The sequence below is a fragment of the Camellia sinensis genome, chromosome 15 (genome assembly GCF_055761805.1).
Source record: "Camellia sinensis isolate YWXY chromosome 15, ASM5576180v1, whole genome shotgun sequence".
Taxonomy (NCBI): Eukaryota; Viridiplantae; Streptophyta; class Magnoliopsida; order Ericales; family Theaceae; genus Camellia; species Camellia sinensis.
The window spans coordinates 117,694,793-117,714,974 of NC_138975.1; the positions used below are offsets into that span (position 1 = coordinate 117,694,793).

At 32.7% G+C, this 20,182-nt stretch overlaps 2 protein-coding genes across 3 annotated transcripts; both read right to left on the minus strand.

Annotated features, from left to right (window-relative positions):
• Window positions 1-4,437: 4,437 nt before the first annotated feature.
• Window positions 4,438-19,659, minus strand: LOC145813864 (putative disease resistance RPP8-like protein 2). 2 transcript variants are annotated; one of them, XM_082910081.1, is made up of 4 exons: window positions 19,276-19,659; window positions 12,572-13,195; window positions 4,978-6,736; window positions 4,438-4,525 (listed from the first exon to the last, which is right to left on the minus strand). In XM_082910081.1, exons 3-4 carry the CDS (start codon window positions 6,366-6,368, stop codon window positions 4,507-4,509), a joined length of 1,410 nt encoding a protein of 469 aa, XP_082766207.1. In that variant the 5' UTR covers window positions 6,369-6,736; window positions 12,572-13,195; window positions 19,276-19,659; the 3' UTR covers window positions 4,438-4,506. The 2 variants fall into 2 exon arrangements, with proteins under 2 accessions (XP_082766207.1, XP_082766208.1); XM_082910082.1 differs by lacking the exon at window positions 12,572-13,195.
• LOC145813233 (putative disease resistance protein At1g50180) lies at window positions 6,609-13,091 on the minus strand. Its single transcript, XM_082908515.1, has 2 exons — window positions 12,572-13,091; window positions 6,609-6,736 (listed from the first exon to the last, which is right to left on the minus strand). The coding sequence occupies exons 1-2, from the start codon at window positions 13,089-13,091 to the stop codon at window positions 6,609-6,611; spliced, it is 648 nt and encodes a 215-aa protein (XP_082764641.1).
• Window positions 19,660-20,182: the final 523 nt, after the last annotated feature.

A 20,182-nucleotide genomic window follows, 5' to 3' on the forward strand; every position in this document is an offset into this window, starting at 1 on the left:
TTCTTGAGCATGGGGGTTCTATTCTAGTAGTGATATGGGTTTTGAACGTGTTAACCATCTCACATGTATTATTTATTTTTTATTCATAGTTGAATCTCTCTCCCGTGGATGCTTGCAATTGGTGCCAAACCACAAAAATCTGTGTCTAATTGTTTTTCTCTTTAGTGTGTGCGTTGTGTGCTTCCATTCACATTGGTGGGATGTGGTATAAATCCCATTCACAACATATTCTTCAAAGTTTCCCTTCATTTAGTTCAAATGCAGTCACATATACCTTGTGGGTAGCAGCCTTTTTTTGTTTTGTTTTTTTATTTTATTTTATTTTCTTGACGGCCATGTTATTGCCTATTCATTGTCATTTTATTTCTGCCCCTAACAGATTATTGTACTGAGTGATAGATTTGAGCATCTCTGAATCATCTCAATGAACAATTTGGATTTTCCAGCTATGCAATTTCTATACTTGTCATTCTCTTTGAAAAAACAACACCCCACCCCAAACTCACAGACACTTAAAAAAACCACCAAAAAAAAAAAAAAAACCTAAAGAAGGATTTTTCAGTCGCCCTCACCACGAATCATTCTTGTATGATTGTTCCTTTGTTGGGAATCTATTGCTTGCTAGTTGAACTTGTTTCCCTCACCACCAATCATTCATGTATGATTGTGTTCCTTCATTGATATTCTCTAATAATTTTCTTTAATAGTTATCCCCCACCATTTTTCAAGGACATAATGATTCAATGGCTCCTTTGGAAAAAGGAAATTGTGTTTCACTTTGTGTTGAACTACCTGGAGGCTGCTGGTGTTATGTGTTATATAGTTCCCAACCTCGAAATCTGAATAATTTTTAGCACCACTACCAACATTTCTCATTTTGGCACCTCTTACTACTAATTACCAAAGTTTTTAAAGGTAAATGTGTAATGTGAGGCATTTTCTCCCTCGTGAGGGGAGGCGTAAGCCTCAAGGCGTTGAGGCATTAGAATTTTGAATATTATATTAAAATAGTAAACAAATATTAAAAATTAAATATGATGTAAATACTTTTCTCCTTAACACATCAAAAAATTTCATTGTAGAGATGGAAGCTTGCCCTCTTCAAAGGTAAATCGGCATTTTTAGCTTAAGCTATCGAGCTTTTCACTCTTAGTAGCAAAAAATTCCTTCTTTGTTGACAGTTCTTACTAAGAAATGCGATTCTCCACTCCCAAGGAAGAAACCTATAAGAAACTCGCTTCGATTGAGGAAGATACTCACACCCATTGGGGAAGAACCTCACACTCAACTGAAATAGAGCCTTTCAACATACAAATCTCATAGAAACAAAAGAAAAGCCTCAAATTTATTTTGTGACTTTTAATTTATACATAGTAAAGACAATTTACAGTTGACATCAATCTCCATTATAATTCCTATTTTAACACATAATTACAACTAACAAACATAAATATCAGTGATCTTAATTTTGCTATGCATACATAACTGCCCAATTCACTGCAGTGGGAATTGCATAAGCATTTTGTAGGTTAAACAGTATTTATTTTATGCATTTTTATTTTCCTCGGCTTTCTATATGTTTGCTCAATCACCATATGAAAATTTCCAGGATGACGAAGATAGACCAAATCAGAGACGCAAGAAGAGAGCGGTGTCAAACCAAGATCGTCCTCATTCCATCACTGACACAGAACCCAAAGATGCTTACTAGATGCCACTATCAGATTCTGACTCCGAGTAATAGATGGTGTTCAAAGGAATCGAGGTTTGACATTAAGCAAATTAAGCACATGGGGTTCTCAAAGTAAAGATCAAAGTTATATCTCCATTGTGATTATACTGATTTGCTCACAGGTGTAACAACTAACTAGCAAATGGCCGCCCAACATATATACATTGATCATTTAGAAATTATACCATGAATTTTGGGAACCTGTTTGAAGTGATAGTTTGTTTGTTTGTCTTAATGTGTAACTGAATCATAACTTTGGGATAATTTTCTATTTACTTGCAATTGTGTTACCTTCAAGGGCTGCTTTACCTTTCTTATATGGAAAAGGAAGCACATACGTGATTGTATCACTAAGTTATAAAATTTTAGTGAAAAATTCTTATGAAAATTGAGGAGATATGTAAAATTTTAGAAGGTTAATTTCCATAAAAGAAAGTTTTCAACAAGTTTAGATTAATATATTGTTCAAACTTAACGGAGTCTTGAGGTTAATTTCATATTCCTCCCTGAGATTTGGCAAGATGATATCTAGCCCCCAAGGGTTTCTAAGTAGGAAGGGTTGGACGTGGGTGTCTCCATTGGGTCTTGTTAAAATATTAAGGTTGCGTTTGGATCATGGAATTGAAAAGGGAGAGAGAGAAAGGTGGGTGAAAATAAGTAAAACGTAATTATATTTCATGTACATTTCACTGAGTTTTTCATTTTGTTTTTTTCTAAATACCTACTTTAAGTCCATAATCCAAATATAGTTTTAAAAAATAAATATCCTCTCATGATTTGAAGCAAGGACCTCTTAACCAAAATGTCCACACGTAACAAATTGTTTTTACATTTGAAATTTTGATTTACTACGTTCAATTGAGTGTTGATTTATCTGTTAGAAGGGTCATAGGGCATATGCATTGCATGTGCACTAATTGGTAATCCAAAAAAATATAAAAAATTCCGTTCAGTTCTTTAATGATACTCTCTCTATATACACATACATGTATGTACATAACTACGTGTTGACATTTTTGTCTCATATTTTGAGTTTTTTCAAAATGCTCCTATATTTGTATTTTTTGTAAAATTATGCAAAGAGGAGCGCAAGTCTCAAACTCATGATCATGGATATAATAATAAATGTTCTTACCACTTGAGCAACACATGTGCATTTTTTTTATTATTATTCTTATATATATATATATATATATTTTGAGTTGTATACGCATCACGTGTGTGGATTGCCAATATATATATTTTTAGTCCATTACTTATATTTATTACTCATAAAAAACAAATTAATGAGCATAGGAGGAAATAAAACAAAAAAGAAAAAAACACCATACATAACAAAAGTTTGTACTTGACAGTGAGCGTCATGCCTCTTTTTATCTCAGTATTTTAGCAACCAATGCTAATTTTGTATTTTATCCCTCTGGTTTAAAATTTTCTATTTGATGTCACTAGACTAGACAGTGAAATTTCTTTCTAATCTACAAACAATGAAATATGGTTTTTCATTTTGTAGCACTTAATTTTGGATTTTTAGCTTTTAATTTGAAATTTCTCTATTCATAGATAATAAAAAATTTATTGTTCGAACATAAATAATATTTTCTTTAATATTGCGTATTCAATACGAACTCTTACTGAATGGATTTCGATGAGAGTATTCCAAAAATTACTTTAAAAAAATAAAAATTTAAATTAAAGTTAGTATTTAAAAGTTGGCTAAATTACAAACACACCCCCTGAGGTTTACTTAACTTACAAATTACCCCCGGTGGTTTTAGAAATTACATTATGCCCCCAAAAGTTTCTAATTTCATAACAAATAGATCATTTTATTAATAAATCATCAAGTCAAATAACAGTTTTTTAATAATGTTAAAATTTTATTTCAATTAATAATTCAAATAATTTTATTATTGTATAGGTGAACAGTTAGAAATTTCACTTTTCCAATTAATTCTGTTAAATAAAAAAGTCTGACAGGGAGATATTTGTAATTTTCCAAACCACAAGGAGCAATTCGTATTTTAAGCAAACCTCAGGGGGTATATTTGTAGTTTACCCTTAAAGTTAAAAAAATAAAATTAGCTATTTAGTAATTGGGTTGTGTTTGTTGCACTTGTTGTCCTCCTCACAATAAAACTTATGGGCTCGTTTGGTTTCTTATAAAAAAAATCTTATTATAAGGGATCTATTATAAAAAATCTCAGCTTTTATTACTCAAGTCTTGTATTAAATTTTTTTTTATGGATATGAATCAATAGAGGTGTGTGATTGGGTCAGTTTGGTTTGAGTTGATATTAAATTTAGAATATATTTAAATGAATCATGCACTTGAACCAAATCAATCCAATGCAAAAAAAAAAAAAAAAAAAAAAAAGAATCAATCAATAATAAATAATTAAAATAAACAAGTCTTTAATATTTAAATTTAATGAAACATAAAATAAATATTGTTTAATACAAGCCAACAGTTGTGAATAGTATAGTGAAGTACAACTCAAGTTTAAATACAACCATAATAAATCAAATCCAGTGACACAACTAACAAAATAAAATTAGGACCTTGCTACATCCCCCTAATTTTTGGCCCCCTAATCCCCCTAAATTTCAAAAAAAAAAAAAAAAAAAAAAAATTGCCCAAAACGACGTCGTTTTGGGCATTAGGGGGATTAGGGGGGGTTTTTTAGGCAGACAAATCATTTTCCATAAAATTAAGTACCGCAAATTCCAACTCTACCTTCCAATATTTTCGTCTTCCATTCCCATTCTTCTTCTTAATCTTCTCCCAATCGACTGAAAATCAAAACAAATAGTGAGAAATGATTAGATGCAATCAAGTCCATTAGAATAGACCAATTAGACAAAAACATGCCGATATAAATTGAATCTTATAATATAAATAAATATATAGATTTGGTTATCAAGTTTGTTCGAGGTAGATAAACCTAAACCAAAAATTAATCCAATCCTATTGAATTATAGAATTGAAGACTCAAAACTAAACCAATGTATTCAAAAAAGACCAAACCAACCCAATAATGTCAGTTTGGTTTAGTTTTTTTTTTGATTCTATGATAATTTGTCCACCCCCAATCCAATATAAAGGCAAAAAAGCAGAGAGATATATATCAACAAATTTTATGATGAGAATTAATGAGGGGGATGTGAAAGAAATGATAAGAGACCCAACAGTTGTTTCGTCTCTTGTGAAAAAAAGGATTATTCAGGAAAAATAAGAAATTTACCGAATCTTGAGGGAAGACACATGTCGCACTTTGTAAAAATCTTCTCCTTCTTCACCATTGACCCTTCGAAGCTTGTTATTGAAATTTTTGCTCCCATCCGTAATTGTAAATTGTTGGAGGGTAGCAATGAATCTCAGTCCCTCTAGAACCATTTCTAGTCCTCGGCAAAAATAAATTGCTAAAACAGAGAGATTGGGCATGGCTCCTTTTTCCACCTCCCACTCTTTTAAATGCGTCAAGTGAGAGAGATATAGGGTTTTGAGTTGGGGGAAACCATTAGTGGAGCAAACCATTTTGTCCCCCACAAAGGAACCACCTAACAAGAGAAATTGTAGGTTAGGTAGCCTCTCCAATGTTGGCATAGGGTCTTCTTCAAGGTTACATCCCACCAACGTTAACTTGATGAGGTTGGGAGAGAAACCCTTGCAGTACTCTGGTAACTCGGGAATAATTCCATCAATACTCAATCTGTAAAGATGGTGACACCCTAACAGTTGTTTGAGAAGAGTCAACTCTTCTTCTTTTTTGCAAAATTCAACTAATGCGGATGTTTGTCGGAGGTGGTCGGCACCGATGCTTAGGTAGTTGATGAAAGCCGCTAAGTCCTGATTGTGCATCTTCCAGAAAGTTGCATCTTCTAGTTGCCGAAGATTGATCAATTTACACAGATCATTGACGTCACAAGACCTTGTGTTAAACCCTCCTAATGTTTCGAGGTTGCTCAACCCATCAAATATGAATTTAAAATTGAGATTGAGATTCGACGGAATATACAAATGCCTCAATTGTTCCATTCCATGTATGACTATTACTTCACCTGAGTTGAACTTGCAAAATTGTAAATCCAAGGTTTGCAAGTGTTTCAACTTGCAAATAGACGAATGCCATTTCGGTATCAAACAACCTCCAAACCTCAAGTACCTCAAGCTAATTAGGTTGCCTATTGATTCAACTAACTTTTCATCAAACTTAAATCCTTCAAGATCCAAATTCCTAAGCAATTTGAAGTACTTCAAATGGGCGTTCAACTCTATTAAAGACTCCTCGTTGACACTCCCTGAATTGCAGAACAATATGGATCTTAGATGTTTAGTTTTCTCCAATTCAGGGAGGACAACTCTTTCGACATTCCTATTCAAATGAATTGCAAGTTTGCGTATTTTAGGAGCAGTAGTTGTTGATGTTGTGGTGGAAAAGCAATTAGCTAGATCAGTTTCACGTTGGAGATGAATGATCCCAAGAAAATCATTCATTTTTGCCTTTGATAAACACAGCTCCAACATAAGATCATGAATGCGGCAATAATTGATCCTTTGAGTATACTTGTCTACTTGTACTTGAACCATGCACCTCTGTGCAAGCGCACCCAAGTAACGTTTTGCCACATCCATTATTGTTTCATCTCCCACTCTATCATCATCTACAATTATACCGTCAGCTATCCACAAGTGATATAGTCTTTCAGCATCTACCTCATAATCCTCCAGAAAGTGACCAAAATATAGAAAACATGGCTTCAATTGATAAGGCAAGTCACGGTAGCTTAAAGCTAACACCGTTGATACTCCATTGTCATGTTGTATGGGGTCGTCACTCCATTTATGCAAAAGAACATTTTGGTATACAACCTCTCATTCCCTTAATGTATGCTTTGTTGCCAAAAGTCCACCAAGCACAATGATTGCTAATGGTAAACCAGCACACAGCATTACCATTTTCCTCCCTATTGCCTCCATATTTGTATCAAGCACTCCAGAGTCTACAAAAATGACAAAATGCAAAATTTAAAAACAACAAAAAATATATTATTGCCTAGAGTCTATAAAACAACAAAAATAAAAATTCTATTGAATGCATGCGTGAATAAGCAATAAAAAATGAAATTTTTGCCGACTTTTTCAAGACCCAAATTGTCACGACCCAAACCCGGCCCTATGGGTTTAGCACCGTAACCGGCCAGTAATCCGAGATTACCAAAGGCCTGCAGAACAGTAGTACAGTAAAACAGAGTACAGGGCCTGGCGGAAGCCAATACAGTAAATAAATAATGTCCATTGAGCTGTGACGGTCTGCATGCCAAAAGATTTTTCATGCATTCACATATACAAACAGTACAGTCTATACAAAATTTACAGTCACACAGTACAGGGACTTAATCCCTTGATAACAGTACGGTAAACAGTCAGTCTATACAATTCATCCAGTTATTACAAAACAGTAAGACAGTACAGAAGGGGGACTTCTAAAACACCCCTAAGCCTTAGCACGATAGGCTCGGAACCTCGCAGTGAGGCACAAAGGCTGGCTTGACAAAACTAGAGTAACCCTGACGCTCCTAGCTGCGGTCTGGTGTCTGAACACCTACATATATATATGAGCAGTGAGCTAAAGCCCAGTGAATAACAGAAAGCGTAAAGGGGTTTAGAATGAATGTCCTTACAGTAATGAAAACAGTTCATTTCAATCAGTATTTCAGTTGCTCAGTACAGTAAATAGTCATATGTGGTACATCCATTAGCATATCAGTAACAGTAGGTCTTAAAAGACCGAACAGTAATGATGGCCATCAGTCAGTAAACAGTAGTGGCTCCACGAGGGAACCGACAGAGATCTCTATAACAGTAACAGTAAACAGTAGGTGCTAAGGATGCCACAGTACAGTTCAGAAATAATGGACATACATTCATTCAGTAATACTAGTTCAGTAAACAGTTCAGTTCAGTATTCAAAGGTAATCAGTTGAACATATCTTTACACAATTGTTACTCACAGAGTTCTGGGCTACAGTAGGCTAGAGCGTCTCCTCGAAATGCCAACCCTAAACAGTTAACAGATTGAACACACTCTAAGTTTCACAGATGGGAAAGGTAATAATTAAATCCCTAAATTTGCCTCGGTGTGTTCTACATCTATATCCTCATTAAGATGTCTTAGACTAGGCCTAAGAATGCCTAGAATGGGATGAGGATGCAAAGATGTACATTTAAAAGCATTTTCAGAAAAACAGAGTCCCGCTCGAGCGCAGGTTTCCCCGCTCGAGCGGACATGCAACAAAGGTACACGCTCGAGCGTAAAATTTCCCGCTCGAGCGTACTGTAAAAGTACTGGATGGGTGAAATCTCCGCTCGACGCCCGCTCGAGCGTGAGACATGACTCCGCTCGAGCGCCCAATCCTCCGCTCGAGCGGACTGCAAAACAGTGCAGAGATGCTGGATGCTCGAATTCCACGCTCGAGCGGCACTCTCCCCGCTCGAGCGGAAGTGCGAAATCTGGAAATTCCAGATTGCACCTCCAAGCTCAAAACCAAGTTGTTAACAACTCAAAACCGATCCTCTTGGGCTCATTTTCTGGAAAACTCTTATAAACACATGGAATAACACGATTCAAAACTCAATTTGAGAAATCAAAGCCCAAGGGTGTTTAATTCAAACCCAATTTCAAGCCATTTTCCAAGAACAATATGAACATGCAAACATGCCTGAATTTGAAACACTTTGAAGCTCCAATTTGTTGCTCTAATGAGCCAATTCTTTTTATAACAAGATGATTTCATGAACTATTCTCAAAACATGGACATGCATGTGAGGAATTATGCACTACAACCTCAAAACTTCAATATATGTACATGCATGCAACAATTAAGCTTCAACATAGCAATTTGAGCCATAGGGTGGCTCTAGACCTCAACTTAGCTCTAACCCATGCAAGAATCAACTCAAAACATGAATAAGAAGACAATGGAGCTACCTTTAGTCTTGTAGTTCAAGAAGGGAGCTCAAATATGCAATCAACCTTCAATTCTTCAAACAATTCTAGCCAATTCACAATGAAACAAGTTGAACTCAACTCTTCTAGCTCCTCTCTCTCTCTCTAAGGTCGGTTGTGTGCAAGAAGTGGGAGAAGAAATGTTTTGTTGAGTGTATTAGGAGATCAAAAAGGGTTCAAGTAGTGGGCCACTCTAGTGGCAAAATGGTAAATAAGACCAACTATGCAATTTAACTCATTTTAATCTAATTTAATCATACCAAATCAGTTTTCAAGTAAATATACCATAAAATCACATTAATTCTAAGGATCATAAAACACTAACCAATTCCCGGTTCGGCCGCCGATAAGGCCTTCAATTAGCAGTTTAAACATACAAACAGGAACAGATAATCAAACAGTCAGACAGATAGAATACAATTTAACACACATATACTCAGTCAATTCGATTCCAGTTTTCAGTTAGTCAGTTCAGTACCTTAGGCAGTTCAATTATCAGTCAAAATCAGTCTCGGTTAACAGTAATTAGCAGTTAATCAGTCATTAATCGGTAAACAGTATGAGGGTTGTTACACAAATCAAGTTTTTTAACATGGGCCTTTTATACATATATAGATAGATAATTCTAAAGCAAGCATGTAATATGGATTGATTTTTAATTTTTTTTTTTTTTGCAAAATTAAATCAGTTGGTAATTTAAATTTAATTTAAAATTTATGAACTTTCGTATTCTCGAGTATAAAACTCAAATCAGTAGTTGTAAAATTACTAATCAAACTTGCCTAATTCAATTTACACAATCAAATCCATTGAATCATTCTTGTGACAAAGTTGACCAAAGGTAAGATTTAATCAATTTCAATTTAAAAAGTTTATTTCTTTAGAAACAACTGTAACAAGGATAGTCAATAACATTCTATACACAAACCATATATTTGGAAATTAATCATCCGCTAATTTTAAATAATTTACTACATCAGCAAGCTTTTTTGTTTCTATTTAAGGGATAGTTTTTTTTCAACCAAGTTTTGTAGTCCAAAATAGCCGCGTCCTCAACTTTGCCACAAAGTCAGCAGTGTTTACATTGATAGTTGCATCTTTTCAATCAAAAGTTCTATATCAACAAAGAAGAAGAAAAAGCTCAAATTCATGCATGCATTTGGTACAAAGAGAGTGATGTTATTTTTTTTTTATTTTTTTTTTGAATAAGAAAAAAGGGCTTTGAGGTGTCATCACGGCCCTGTGGGCCCTGACGCCAGGGTAACCGGTTGCCAGTCAGGAATTAACCCCCACCATGTGAGGGACCCACCACCGGGGCACCAGGGGAGCTCAACTATACGCCACAGACCGCCGAGGGTTCGAACCGGAGTACAGAGGGGGGGTCTCAAAGAGAACACTTCCACACTCCCCCCAAGATTCGACCCTGGGTCAAGCCTGTGGAGACGAGTTGCTTTCTCCACTGGGCCACCACCCCCGGTGGTAAAGAGAGTGATGTTAAGGAGCCAAGAAGTGAACTGTGGCCCCATTTGAGAATTTGTTATTTTAATTAATTTTTAATTTTTTACAAAAAGACAAATAAAAATAAAATAAAATGAGTGATTTATGTACCCCTAAACTTCCTTTTAGATTCCATTCTTCAAGCTAGTATTACAAAGTTATCATACATGACTTATGTCAGTCAAATTTTAATCAATAATTAGTGACTAGTCTTGGAATATTATGTGTCATTGTCAATATGGTGTTTCATATTAATTGCATTGCAAAAACTTTTATGAATAGAACATGTTAACTCATCTTTGTGGGAGTAGTTAAGACACAAATGATGACTATTTAGTTTTTATTGCGGTTTCTCATTGACTGAGACTAGATCAGGTAGATAACATGGTACTCTGAAAGTACCTAATAATTCGAATAGTGATATTTGTATGATATTTTAAAATTAAAAGGTTTAACCATACAATTTTGTAGTTTAAGAGGATATTAATATTCTATACTAGTTCACCTGATGTCATTATAATTAACACTAAATTTTTTAACATCTAGTTGTGTTCAGTTCCTTTAGAGTAATAATAACTCTAATAGAGATATTTGTATGATATTTTAAAATTAAAAGGTTTAAATATACAATTTTGTAGTTTAAGAGGATATTAATATTCCATACTAATTCACCAGATGTTATTATAATTAACACTAAATTTTTTAGCATCCAGTCGTGTTCAGTTCTTTTAAAGTAATAAATTACATAAAAGAAGTAGCTTTTCTTTCTAAGTGAAATGCTTGGACCAAATTTTTATGGGGGATGGAAATGCTATTTTATCATTAATTTACAAAATATTTAATCAGAATAATATGGTAGATGTATTTTTGAAATAAAGGCCACTCCAAATGGGGGGAAATTCTATTTCAAGGTCTGTAATTTTTGTGATATTTAGTTACAAGTTACCGTAGTTATGATTTGATTATAATTCATTGTTGTGTTATTTATGATTCATTGTGATATTGATTATGACATTATTTTAGATGTGATTTAAAATGTCTTTAGTTATACCTTCTATGGTGTTTAGTTATGACTCATTTTTTTAATTACATTTGAAAATAATTTAGTTACGACATTTTTTATAATCAAAATTACAAATGTCATAACTTGCATATAGCATTAACCATCCAATAGGTCATTTGATTTAAAATAAGAAGACTTAAATATGTCACATCATATATTTGTATATATATAGAGAACTTACGTGTAAGTTAATTTTCAGCGACAGTTTAAAAATTTTGTCACAACAAATGTCACCAATTATAAGTTTTAGCGACAGTTTTAAAAGGAGTCACAAAAAAAGTCACTAATTTTTAACTTTCAGCGACAGTTTGAAAAATTCGTCACAGAAAAACGTCACTAATTTTAAGTTTTAGCAATAATTTATAAAAACCGTAACAAAAAAACAATAATTGTCAATTTTTAGCAACATGCAAAAAATTATCACAAAAAATAATTTTTAGTAACGATTTTATTAGGACTCATTTTTATTTGGACTTAATGGAAATTAAGTCCAACTATTAGGACCTATTGATAGTTTAGCCTATATATATTTGTATAAATTTTATATTTCTATATGTTTGATAACCATTGAGTTGTTGTTGGTGTCTTGGGAATGCTGTTGTAACCCTTCATGTGGGTCAATTTGGGTCTATTTCGATTATTTGTATCATTTATATTGTCAGATTTATCGAGTAAATGAACCATGAAAAAAACCATAATTAATCATATATTTATAACCACATAATAATAGATCATATTTATTTATTTATTTTTAAAATATATGATTTTGATAATATACTATCTATTTTTGAAAAAAAAAAAAAAAACTATGGATCATGTGATTTTGAATGCCCGATTAATTTGATTTTTTTTGTATGAGTCCGTACGTATTCCAACTATTGAAACTTGGGGGAATTACAACACAATGAGATAGAGAAAAAAATATATAAAAATATGGGGGTGCAAGTGATTATGAGATGAGATACAAGTGAAAAGGTACGGAGGTGCAAATATGTTTGTGTAAAATTTAATTTTCTATCTCACTGGAAAGTGATTACTTGAATTGAATGTTTTCAATTTATGTAGTTTTTGTAAAATGAATATTCTAAATACATTTGGTACGACCCTATGACCAATAGAACTAAAGTATTTTCCATCTTTCCCAAATCTCCGCCCATGAGTCATTAATCTTTTTGGATGATAATAGATCACACAGATAATATGAAAACTAACATTGAAATAATTTAATTTGTATCAAAATATATAGCAATGTAGACTGATTAATATTACCTCTACCATCTCTTCTTAGTAATGATTTCTTTTGAAGTAGATCCCAACTTTCCTCGTCATTTAAACACGGGGGTTCATGGAAGATATGGTATGGATCTATCTGTGAAGGCAGTGTTTTATTACGAGTTGTTAGCAATATTTTGCTGCCAGTGTTTCCATTTGGGAAGGCTAGTTTCAAGCTTTTCCAAGCCTCTATTGACCAAATATCATCCAATACAACTAAGCATTTTTTAATTTGCTGGATTTTATAAAGCTGCTCAAACAACTCTTTATTTGCCATCCTAACAACATCTTCCTTCCTCTCTGGAACAAGATTGATGAAGATTTCTTGCAGAATATCTCTTGTTTGATACTGCTGAGATATGCATACCCATGCCAAACCTTGAAAGTGACTTTGAATATCTTTGTGATGATATACTTTTTTAGCTAGAGTGGTCTTGCCCAAACCACCCATGCCGCAAATAGAGACAACTCGACTAGGAGTATAATCATTAACTTGCACCAAATGTTTCACAACCATGTTCAAGTCTTCCTCAAACCCAACAAAATCCTCTTCAACAACATGCTGATACGATTGCCTCAATTCTTGTTGCTTCTCTATTGTCGAACTTCTTACGCCTTCACCTATAGCAGTATTAGTTTAGTCTTTCTCGCAGTCGATTTTCAATAATAATATTGTACAAATAGAATTTTCATACAAAAAACTCACATAAAATGATTTTTTTTCTTTTGTGATTCTTTCATTTTCAAGAGGAAAAAATACTCATTTTATGGTCCAAAAATAACAGTGTCACATAGTTTGTATGAATTTTGTATATAAAAATTCTATTTTATGAATCATTTTTCACCATATATCAATACATCCTTTATAAAATATATATTAAAAAAAGTGGAGGTTAAAATTGTGAAATATTATTTTTATACGTTTTTATAAATTTATAGGATTTTTTTGTTTATGATTTCTAGTAATATTTTCTTAGAAGAATAAGGACAACACAATTTTTTATAGTAATATAGGTCCTCCAAAATATACGGTGACAAAAATACTTCTACTACACCGCTTCAGGTATCACCTATTACTTTTTTAACTCATTTAAAAATTTCAAAATCATATAACTTTGATCTAATTTTTTTTATTTATAAAATCTGTATTTTTGGAATTGTTTCATCAAAATCTGTAAAATAAGATCCATGATGAATATAAAATTTCAAAAAAAAAAGTTGACGGAATTTTATTGACCTAAGACAAGTTAGTAAAATTTTGATATGTCAATGAAATTTTGATGACCAAGTTAGACTAAGTCAATGAAATTTCTAAAAATATAAATTTTACAAAAAATGGAGATATAAATAAAAAGTTATTAAATTTTAAAATTTCAAAATCACTTCAACAACGTAAAAGGTCACACGAGAGAGAAATGATGTTATGAGAAAAATTAGGGCTTCGTTTGGTTTAATTTTAAAATTATGATTTGGGTGTGGAGTTGTGTTTTGAAAGATAAGTTTTTGAAATGAGTATAAAAAGAAAAAAACTTGTTTAGCCATGAGTTTTGAAAAGAGTTTTAAGTTTTGAGTTGTACTTTAAAATTGCTTTGAGTTTATTTTTTAAAAATATTTGAAAATTTACTTTATTTTATTTTATTAGGGTAAAATTTTTTATTGTAAATGTATATATATTTTTTAATGTGCACTGTATTTACTACATTTGCGCGTTATATTTTTTAAAAAAATATTTTAACATAGGCGTCAGAGAATCAATTCGAATTTATGCTTGGTAGGTCAACAATGGAAGCAATCTATCTTTTGAGGAGAGTGATAGAAAAATATAGAGAAAAGAAAAGAGTCATTCATATAGTTTTTATCAGTCTTGAGAAAACATGTGATAGAGTGTCTTGGGATATAATCTGGTAAATGTTAGAGAAGAAATGGGTGACAAAAGACTACACTAATGTGATTAGAGACATGTATGAAGGTTTGGTGATCACTATTAGATCGTCTGCTAGAGAAACAAGTAAATTTTCAATTATTGTGGAGTTTCACCAAAGATCAACCTTAAGTCATTATCTTTTTTGCTTTAATTATGGATGAGTTGACACGAAAGGTTCAGGATGATGTGCCATTGTGCATGTTTTTTGCAGATGATATCGTGTCAATAGATGAGACTAGAGAAAGAGTTAACACTAAGGGTGTGTTTGATTAGGGGGATAAGGAGGGGAGGGGGGACTATCCACTATTAGGATTGTAATCCGGAGGAAGCTTTTTATCCGGCATTTTTTTTTTTAGTCCGCCGGACATGGAGTCCGACTGGACTCCTTATCCCCCATATGAGGGATTATACTATCCTAGGGTATAGTGATTCTAGTTTTGACCCGTTACCTATTGTATTTTGGACTCAGGTTGGTATAGTTTAGAATGATTATTCATGTCTTATTTCCTTTGTCTCCCCTTATCTTGGTTATCGAGTTGTTGTTGTGCGTTTGGAACAGATTGGGTACTTGTTTTTCCAAACTTGTGATGCCCAGATTTTGGTCTTTTCACTCGAGCGGGCTTCACAAATTTTGCTCCATTGCTCGAGCGGCCATTCTTGCGCTTGAGCAGGATTCGTCAACTTTCAGTATATTTTTGTAGTTCTGAAAATGCTGGAAATGTGCATTCTATGCTCGAGCACCAACTTTCACGCTTGAGCGTCACGCTCGAACGGATCCTTGTGTCTGACGCTCGAGCGACTTCCTACACTCGAGCGGATTGCGTGTATTTCAGTCCGAGAAGATGACATTTGGAATCACTTTTTCATATATCTCTCTCTCTCTCTCTAAAACTTTCCAAAAAGCTTGTTTTTGAGCTTCTTTCTCTACAATTCACCTTCTCTCTTAGATTTCATCTAGATCCATTGGGATTTCCACCCTAGTGCTTTTGAGAAAAAGGTAGAGCTCGTCAAGATCTAACTTTTGATCCAAATAGAAGTGGGTTTCGATGTTCTTGGAGTTTCTCCCTTGCTTTGCCTCGTCTTCTCACTTGAGGTAGGAATCTTCTACACCTTCATATGATATTTAGCTTAGTTATTTGTCTCTTGTGTAACAATGGTGTGATTTGGGGATGTTTTGAACAAACCTAGGGTTTGGGCATAAAATGGAAAGAGGGATTTTGGGTGCAGGTGAAATAGATGCTTGTGGGGTTTGAAAATGATGTTGTGTTATGTCTAATTTGATGATTTTGGCACTTGGTTAATATTTGGGAAAAATGGAGAAGTTGCCCTAATTAGATCAACTATTATTCTATACAAATAATTGCAATTTACATTGGAAATGTGAAATTGAGAGGGTATTAATATGAATGGTGGAATTGGTTATGTATCAACTTAGTCTTTTAGAAGTTTTGAATAAACTATCTGTTTGAGATTTAATATCTGTCTAGAGATAACTGTATTAGGCTATCGGTGGAGGATAGCTTTGACTGTTGTAGAAATTACATGTGGATTAGGTAAATTGAAACTAATCTTTTGATGGTTGTTATTGAATATGACCGTGTTTATATACATTGTATATGTATGATTGTTTGGAAGTGGAAAGAGGATGCGCTTCATGTTCGATTATCTGTCTAAATACATTGCACATGTATGGATATTTGTTTGGGAAGAGAAAGGGGATGGACTCCATTATAATTAAGTTGGACAGAGTGTCCTAGGTAAAAGTTCTGAAATTATACATGAATGCCTAGCCCGCGGATGAAATATCCATAAAATGGCAATTGTAGTGCTTGTATAGGCTACGTTTACATGGGACTCGTTTGACGGTTGCCCGCAGACGAAATTTCCGTGAAATAGAAGTTTGAAGTGTTTATACATATGTGTTGTATGATTTGAAATTTTTTGAGTTGTAGCATCAATTCGGTTGTTGAGAAATAATGAAATTGACTCATGAATGGAGACAAATAAGTGAACGGAATATGAATTGAAGAGAAATGGATAAGACTTGAAATTAATATCTCATGATTATGTAATGTTGTGAAACGTTTCATCACATGCATTGTTTATGCACTTGTACTTATACCTTTGCTAAACTTCATATACCGTGTTAGACGATTTCTACTGGGTTGTGGCTCACCCTATTTGGAAATAAACATTTTCAGGTAATGATGAGATGCCTCCACCAAGGCAATATTGGGGGGATCTCCGGGAAGCAAGAGCCTTTTGTTTTGTTATATTTTGTATAGCCTAGGGATTTAATTGTAAGGGCTAGTCCCACTTTTGTTGTAACCAAGTTAAGGCTTGGAAAGGTGTAAGCCAATATGGCATTTATTTACGTTAAACTCTTTGTATTCATTAACTTTATGTAATTAAAGGACTAAGACCCTAATTTATGCTATTTATTTATAGGTGTTTATAGATGTGTTTATGTTATTATTTTGGGGGCGTTACATAGGAGGGTATGAGACAATTTTCATTGGACTATTTACTGTTGGGATTAGAATGTGAAATGACCATTTTGACCCTTTGCTATTTAATTATGTATTTTATTTAGTAAAATTCAATAAAATTTAAATGGCTCAATGTAAAAATAAAATAATTTTATTTAACTTTTTATTGATGGCTTATTTATTTAATTTTTTAAAATAATTTTTTATAGATATTTTATTGATGTTTTATTTTAAAATTTTGTTTATATTTTATTTAATTTCATTATTTAAATTTTAATAGATATTTTATTTAATTTCATTGTTTAATTATTATTATTTTTAAAAATAAATTTATTTAAAATTTTAATTAAAAAAATAACATATATTTTATTTATTTTATTTTTAAAAAATAAATTTATTTAATTGTGTAAAAAATAAAATAAAATAAAATTTTATTTAATCTAGCTAAAAATAATTAAAATATTAAAGATATGTTTAATATTGCTATTACTTAGTAAACAATTGAAAAATAGTAAAATAGTTTTTTATTCATTTATCCTAGCCAGTCCGTCTAACCAAACATTGAATTCACTAAAAATAATTTTTTCCAGACATCTAATCCCATGAAAAAACAAACTCTGGATACACATTTAATCCAACCAAATAGTCCGAGAGATTCGCAGTCCTAGGATTCAAGTCCGATAGATTCTAATCCTCCTTATCCAGTTCGTCCAATCAAACACACCCTAAGTTGGAGACTTGTAGAGAAACACTTGAATTTAAAGGATTTAGGATAAGTGGAATTAAGATAAAGTACATGCAGTGTAATTTTAATAATAGTAACAATAGAAGAAAAGGAGAAGATAAAATTAAAAATCAAGAACTACCTAAGAGTGAACATTTTCATTATTTAAGATCGATTATCACAACAGTTGAGGAGATTGGTGCAAATGTGGTCCATAGAATTAAGGCATGGTGGCTTAAGTGGAAGAGTGCATCTGGGGTATGATGTGATAAACGAGTATCCACTAAACTAAAAGAAAAGTTATATGAAATGGTTATTAGATCAGCGATGTTGTATGCGACGGAATGTTGAGCAATTAAGAAACAACATATAGATAAGATCAGTGTTGTTGAGATGAGGATGCCAATATGGATGTGTAGCAAGATTAGAAAAGACAGAATTAGAAATGAATATATTTGTGAATGAGTAGGAGTAGTACCGATAAAAGATAAGTTAAGAGAGAATAGATTGAGATGGTATACAATGGAGACTAATAGAGGCAGTAGTGAAGAAATGCGATACAGTATCGGTAGATGAGAGTGTTAGGGAAATGGACAAATTTAAATTGACATGGGAGAATATAGTAAATAGAGATATGAATGTCCTTAATTTGACTAACCAAATAGTCGTTGATAGAGTCGAGTGGAGAAGAAGGATTCATGTAATCGACTCCATTTGATGGGACTTAAGGTTTGGTTTGGTTTATTTTTTTAAATATTTTAAATTTTTAAAAAAAATTAAAAATTATTTTTTTTATTTTTTAAATACAAAATATTTTTTAAATATTTATTTTTTTTAATTTTAAAATTTTTTGGATTGCTTATATATATAAATCATAACAAATTATTTGACCAATACTTAAAAAAATAATAAAATATTTTTTTGGAAAAAATAAAAATATTTTTATACAAAAATAAAAATAAAAATTTTAAAAATAATTTATTTTTTTATTTTTTTAATTTTAATTTTAATTTAATTTTTTATTTTTTACATGTTGGGCATTTTTTTTTAACATTAATGTTTAATGTTTTTGTATTTTTTTATTTGTTTTATTATTTTATATAAAAATAATTTAACAATCCCTACACCAACAACTATCATCAAAACAAACACAATTTTACTATCCTCACTAATAATCTCCTCATTATGAATTCCCTCCATTATGAACTCCCTCCATTCTAAACGAACCCCTAAAGTTGTCATTATTATTTTAAGATTTCAAATCTCAACAATTTTAACCAGCAAGTAAATTGTTGTTATATTTAAATTCTTACACAAACATAGGGTTATGTCTTTTTAATTTCCCCTAAATTTAACTGAAAAAAAAAACATAAAATATTATTCTTTCCTAAAATTGATTGTCACAGGAAAGCTTAATGGAATATATTAACATAATTTAAGTTTCAAATTTTAATTAGTAATAATTTTGAATCTAAAAGAGAGAAAAGTATAACAATAATTGAAAATTATTAACAAATAAATAAATAAAAACTTAAATTTAAAATCAACACTTGAACTGGCTCACCTATACTTTTCAAGTCGTAAGTATCTAAAGTAGCTGTGAGGTCAGCGATCTTGTTTTTAATGGCACCGATCTCACTTCCGACCCTGTGAATGTCTAGCCATTCGTTGAAGATGCCAGCGAATCTTTTAAGGGTGTTTCGGAAACCCTTTTTGCTCCTTTTGGATATAACTTGGATGACAAAAGTTTCAAGGATGTCTTCGGTTTCATAAGCAAGTTTTCTGATTTCCGCAACCCAATTGTTGACCCTCGCATCTACAAGATCAGTTCATATTGCATAATCTACGTCTTGTAAGAAGCATTGCATTCCCTTCAACTCGACTCGGATTTGTTCAACATGGTCGCTTACTCCTTTTAAGAATTTTGCTTCTTCAGTTAACAAAAGCCCAAGTCGATGGCAAAACAGTAGAAGTTTACATCGATGATATGGTCGTAAAGACCAAGGAATCAAAAGGTCATCTTGCCGACCTAAAAGAGGTCTTTGACATACTCAAAAGATATCGGCTCCGACTCAACGCCTCGAAGTGTGCCTTTGGAGTTGGGTCGGGTAAATTTCTAGGATATCTGGTAACAAGAAAGGGCATTGAGGCCAGCCCAGACCAAATCAAGGCCATCCTGGAACTACAAAGTCCGACATCGGCAAAGCAAGTTCAAGTGCTCACTGGAAGGGCCGCAGCCCTAAACCGATTCATCAGCAGAAGCTCAGACAAGTGCAGACCCTTCTTTAACTTGGTAAAAAAGGCCACAGACTTCCTATGGACAGAAGAATGTGAAGCCGCCTTAGCCGACCTAAAAAAGTACTTGACCACAACCCCGGTCCTCTCTAACCCAGTTCCAGGAGAGGAATTGTTTTTGTACTTAGCAGTCTCTGAACACGCAGTCAGTGCAGTGCTAATCCGAGAGGAAAAAG

Bases quoted from the DNA above. Each gene is read 5' to 3' on its own strand.
- LOC145813233 (XM_082908515.1), bottom strand. From the start codon at position 13,091: ATGGTTGTGAAACATTTGGTGCAAGTTAATGATTATACTCCTAGTCGA. The intron at 6,737-12,571 runs GTAATATTAATC...TCATTTTTGTAG, and splicing joins ACTAAGAAGAGATGGTAGAG to ACTCTGGAGTGCTTGATACA.
- LOC145813864 (XM_082910082.1), bottom strand. From the start codon at position 6,368: ATGGATGTGGCAAAACGTTACTTGGGTGCGCTTGCACAGAGGTGCATG.